Below are 6,038 nucleotides of genomic sequence, written 5' to 3' on the forward strand. Positions count from 1 at the left end.
AGGTGGAGACTAAAGGATACTTAATTACGTGTATTGAGGAAACTAGAAAGTTGAGGTTGTATTTTTTTTTTTCTTTATCTTAATGTAATTTGTAAAACATGTCGACCCCACAAAATGTTGTTATTTTTGTGGAATATTGTATTGATTGAAGCATCCCATTATGAGCGATATTTATACTATTGAAAATTTATTTTGATGTAAATGTACTTGCATACAATATTAAAGATTTATATGATTACAGTTGATTTTATAACTTCATTTGTAATAATTTGTTACTGGTATAAAGTGTTATGTAAACTATATACAATTTGAAAATCAACTATCAAGGCGAGATTCAAAATGCAATATGGTTTTTATAGCAATTTTTTATGATTGTAAAAACTGCAATCATAAGTCAATTATAGTATTTTTTTTAAAGCTATGAAAACATTCCAGAACATTAAAATTATATAATAGAAAATGAATATTTTGTAGTTTTTTTATAGCATTGAAAAACGTGTAACATCGTCTACAACAACATGTCCAAAATGCTATAGAAAGTCTTTTATAGCATTTTTTTACCATTATAAAAAGCGCTATAAAAGACCTTCTGTAGCGTTTTGTGCCAACGTTATGAAATGTTTTCATAACATTAAATATGTGTTATCAAAAGTTTATTTTTTATAGTTTTTCTTATAGCGTTAAAAAAAGGCTATAGAAAGTCGGGAACTTTCAATAACATGGGCTACGACAACATTTCGAAAACACTGTGGAAAGTCTACAATAACATTTTTTTAGAGCTATAGAATGTGTTATTTGTTGTAGTGACATATTTGTTAAAATTATGTTAGACATCAAAATAAAATACATATAGAAATTCATAAACTAAAATAAGATGTATACTTGCATAATAAAATATAATCTCATATTTTCATTTTCTATTAATATTAATATTGAGTTCCAAATAAAAATTTAAATATGTGTCCATATATCCATAAACTAGAAACGTTGGACATAGATGTTAAACGCTCATCGATATATCTTTGATATTTTTTATAAATACACGCAAAACATACAAAATATCGTATGTGAATTTTTTTTAAAAATAATATTATTTTAATATTTATTGACAAAAATAGAGCTGGTTTGAAAGTATTGAAAAAAATAGGGTTGTAAAATCATGGACGGAGTCCACAAGTGTCGATTCAGCAGATAAATCGTGTACTTGATCCACGATTTTTCGGTCACATGTCAAGTAAAGATTTAAGGCAGCCACATGTCAACTAAAAATTTAAGACTAAATCATGAATGAGGTTTGACAATTTTAGAAGGGATATTAATGTTTGACTATTTAAAAGAATAGAAAAAAATAAACAGAAGAGACATGAATGTTTGACCATTTTATTTAAACAAAATGTTTGACTATTAAAGATTATGAATTTTTTTGTTATAGAATTTGAAAATATTGATTTCCATATTCTATCACTAATGACATTATATATATATCAATTAAATTTAAAATCTATCTATGGGATTTTTTTTTACAATATATATATGTATTTTTTTAAAAAAAAATTCATGAATTATGAATTAAAAACCAACATTACATTTGACTCGAATTTAATTTTAGGATTTTTTTTTTCAAAAATAATGTTATTTTAATATTTATTGACAAAGATAGAGTTGATATGAAATTCTTGACAAAAATAGAGTTGGTTTTAATATTTATGGATTTTGAAAGCAAATCATTTCATTTTCTTTTTTAAAAAATAAACTGTTATTATTAACAAGAAGTCGAGTTTTTTTTCTTTTAAGTGAGAACCTAAATATAAATGTTACATTAACAAATTTATTGGATGAAGCAAATTTTAATTTACCGACCCTGAAAAAAAATTGAATCTTTTATATATTCCAAAATTTCACTTCAAGATTTTTTTTATTCAAAAAAGAAATATAAATATCTTTCATTAAATTTTCATTTAATGCATAAATTAATATAAATTGCGTCATGTAATTAATTCAAAATTTTCTTGAATTTTTTTATATGGTAACTTCTTAATATGGAAAATTGTGAAAACAATTAAAAAAATAAAAATATGAAAATTGTGAACCTCATCGCAAGTCATACACTGACATGGAGGCCACAACAATAATCATGTAACGGGTACATAATTTTGCTACCTTATTTTTCTCAATATTTTTCTCTTCCAACTTAGTTTTATAATTTTTTTCCTATATACACTATTTTTGTCATTACTTTCAAAAATTACATTACTCGTGAACTTAGTCTGTTAATCCTAATATGACTATAAATATGAATAATTAGATGAAAAATAAAATCAATTTAATTATTGGTTTAAATAATTTTATAATAACTTTATTTAAAAATATATATCGTTAACAATATTTTTCGATATATTTAAAGATAGTGGCATCAACATCGACTCCAATAATTAAATCCTTAACTCAAAACTTCGACCTTTTGATGTTGAAAAATATATATTTTATAGGTATAATGGGTCAAATGATCGAATAAATCTTCTACCTTTTGCTCTCAAAATAAATAAATAAATCTCTCATCTTATTTGTTGTAATATAAAAATTAACAAATTAACAAATGTCATTTTCAAGAAAACTTCAAAACTTTTAAAGCGAACGAACTAAATAGACTGCTCAAGAAAAATAAATGAAGTCAACTCAGTTCGAAAAGTCGACTAATGAGAGGCAGTAGGCACTAACCAAGGAAATATTTCCAAAATTTAAAATTACATTTTAATTAAATCCTACTAACATAAAATTAGTATTAATGACCAAATCGAACATAGTATAATTGACATACGAATACATTAGTAACTATGACGTATGTGGTTTGAATCCTCTTAAGTCCATTATATCAAAAAATAGTATTAATTGAATTTATTTTAAATCACCACTCAAATCTAAAGATTTAAGTTGATGAATGAATATAAATTTATTATATCAATACTTAAAATGATATTACAATAGTTTGATACATATATATTATTAAGCCATACAAAAAATTTAATGACAAATATCAAATTTATACCTTAAACTATTGGTTGTATAAAGTAAAATTCCAAATTAATAATGGTATCAATTCATTCTTTTTTATAAAAAAAAAAATATCATATTTAGATTACTTTTTTTAATAATTTATAGTCATTTTCACTTAATCTCATTTAAAATTAGTTCAAAATCACTTACGTATAATTATTTTTCTTAAAAGATCCTACCAAAATAACAAGTAAGGTTCTTATATAAGATATACGGTTTAAAAATGGCCTCAAATTTAATAAAAAATCTATGTTATTTATTAAATTTTTGCACCTCTCTCTAATTTATATTAATCATTGCATTTAAACTTTTAACATCTACCCAAAACTGAAACTTCAAACATGGATCATATTTGAAAAAAAAAACATTGTGACCTGTCATTGAATGATTATTTATTTATTTATTTTGAGAACCATATATAATTTTTAAATGCTACTTTAGTAACAAATAATAAAGGAAAATGGTATGAAATTTTTCATAATTTTCTCGATCATATTCTCACAGAAAAAGGATTTTAATTAATGCATCACACAAATTTAAAACATATATGTGTGTAAGTAAAAGAAAAATGGAGAAGAAGCCTTCGTTTTTTTTTTATTATAATACTGAGCTTATTCATGGCTTTAAAACTTGCTAATTAAGTAATTAATTGATGCTGCCTTTAATGGCGTCGCTGTAGCCATTATCAAACGCCTTGCTCCATAACATCACTCCTCCATAGTTGGAAGAAGTTTTTATGGTCGGAAGAACTTGAGAAATAAGCACATCCGCCGGAATAAAGCCGCCGCTTGGGGCGGCCTCAGGCGCGGCCGGCAACCCCATGAAAAGCCTCGAAACCGGAAACGTCGTCCATTGGTTCCAAGAATTGAGGAGATTGTCCGCGTTATCTGCAAACATGCAGGGTGGGTTGTTGTAGAATTGAACCCAAACAAAATCAAACAAACCAGTTTTAATGGCTGCGTCTAGGTGGGTGTCGGGGATCGGACACTGCGGCGCGGCGGAGAGAAGGACTTGACCGAAGTTCTTTAGCTCCTGAGCTAATACGTCCCAGAACTGACCGGAGCCCGCTTCGATATCGAAATCAATGCCGTCCAAAACGGCATCGCCGAGTGGTCTTGAACTCGACTGCCCGCCGAGGAAGTTGTTCCAAAGGAAGTTCGCGACTTCTCTCGCATCGTCGGCCGAGGAGAGTGAATAGCTCCCCGCACCGCCGCCGATAGAGAGGAGGACTTTGATGCCTTGACTTTTGCAGGAATTTATTTCGTCGCTCAAAAAGGCGCAACCGTTGTTGTCGGGGTTGCAATGACCGGCAAGGTTGAGGACCGGAGTTTGACTGCTGCCAAAGGATGAGAGAAATGCTATGTTGACAAACTCGTAGTTTGTAGTGGCACAAGTAGAGGCAAGAGAGCCTTCGTTGCCGTTTTGGCCCCAATAGATGGCAATTCCGGCAGCATCGGAAGATCGAAATATGGAAGAGAGGAGGAAGATGATGGAAAGGATTGTAGTTATTTTGTGGGCAGTCATTTCTGGTCAGCTTTTAAGTTTTGCTTTTGTTGTGTGTTTCAACAATGGAGAAGATGAAGTGAATTTATAGGAAGGGGAAAGGAGATGGCATAGTCTTTGGTCAAGTCAAGGAAAGAAAAGTAGATAATAAAATTTTGGCCGTGTCATTTGGTTTGGAAAAATATTACAAATTATTAACGAATTGGCGTGTTCTAGTTGAAGAGAAATAATAATAATAATAATAATAATTCGTTGATTAGAATTTCCATGAGATAGGTATATTATGTGTAGTCAAAGTCCAACCAACATCTAGAAGCTATGTTATATAAGCCAGCTATGTCATTCTACTTATATTATATTATTAGTTTAACTCTCTAAATTGTTCCTGCGAACTACATTTAAAAGTGGATAACCCACTTTTAAATTTAATTAATTTCGATTTTTAATTAATACTTCTTTAAGTTTTCTTTTAAAAAAAAAAAAAAAAACTCTTTCGATGTCATTTAAATTACATTCTTTGTATTTTTGAATATTTAAAAAATCAATATATTATTTCAAAATGTTTCTTAATCATTTTTTTTTATAATTACTTGTTTTTCTAAAACCATGCTTTTCCTAAAAAATTCATACGATGAAATCTAAAAAATTTGGAAGTCCGATTTCTTAGAATTCTTGAGGTGGAGATCACATATTTAGGACTCCGAGATTTGATCCCCAAAAAAAATGAGTTTAATTATTATTTTAATAAAAATTATGTATTTAAAGATCACTTATGATGAATATTGAGAAAATGTAATAATTTCTCATTTTCTTGAGGTGAGTAATTTTTTCTCAGTTATAATGTGGTCCAATTGATGGAAATTGTTCCACTTATTTTATGGGATTATTGCTTCAAATATTAGAGTAATGAGGTGTAAAATAAGATACTATTTTAAAAAATATATATTTTTCCAGATAAATTTTATTTAAACAATGATTTCAAATCAAGATATGAGATTTGACCACCATTTTCTAAACGAGTGTTGTGGAGTGCTAACACTTTCCCCATACACAAATGATTCCCGAACTCAACTCTAGCTTGACCAAAAATTTTTAACTTAAAATTATTTATTTTATTTTGGTGTCCAATCACACCGTAAAAAAGATTGGTGACAACTATTTTTTTTTTATTTTTCTTTAAAATTAACCCTTTTAGAGGACGTCGATCACCCTGCGTTGTCTCATATATATGGTGACAGGTATTATTTTATTTTTTAAGTTAAACAAATGTATGATAGAAATTCTAATCATCCATCTCTCTAGAGATAATTTTATGACTCATCCACCAACTTATTTTCGGATTAATGTCTTGGTTTATAATTGTTTAAATAACAATGTAATATAACGAAAAGGAAGGTAACTTAATTGATACATATTTATACGATTGATTTTAAAATTACATTTGTTTGTACGAGATTTCAAGAGAAATTTATTTCGCGGAA

General features: G+C 27.9%; 1 protein-coding gene across 1 annotated transcript; it reads right to left on the reverse strand.

Moving 5' to 3' along the window:
- Positions 1–3,623: 3,623 nt before the first annotated feature.
- LOC120070006 (acidic endochitinase) lies at positions 3,624–4,663 on the reverse strand. The gene has a single exon (XM_090307955.1). The coding sequence runs from the start codon at positions 4,576–4,578 to the stop codon at positions 3,700–3,702; it is 879 nt and encodes a 292-aa protein (XP_090164081.1). The 5' UTR covers positions 4,579–4,663; the 3' UTR covers positions 3,624–3,699.
- Positions 4,664–6,038: the final 1,375 nt, after the last annotated feature.

Source organism: Benincasa hispida, chromosome 12 (genome assembly GCF_027475165.1).
Source record: "Benincasa hispida cultivar pf3 chromosome 12, pf3_genome.v1.1, whole genome shotgun sequence".
Lineage (NCBI taxonomy): Eukaryota > Viridiplantae > Streptophyta > Magnoliopsida > Cucurbitales > Cucurbitaceae > Benincasa > Benincasa hispida.

Bases quoted from the DNA above. Each gene is read 5' to 3' on its own strand.
- LOC120070006 (XM_090307955.1), bottom strand. From the start codon at position 4,578: ATGACTGCCCACAAAATAACTACAATCCTTTCCATCATCTTCCTCCTC.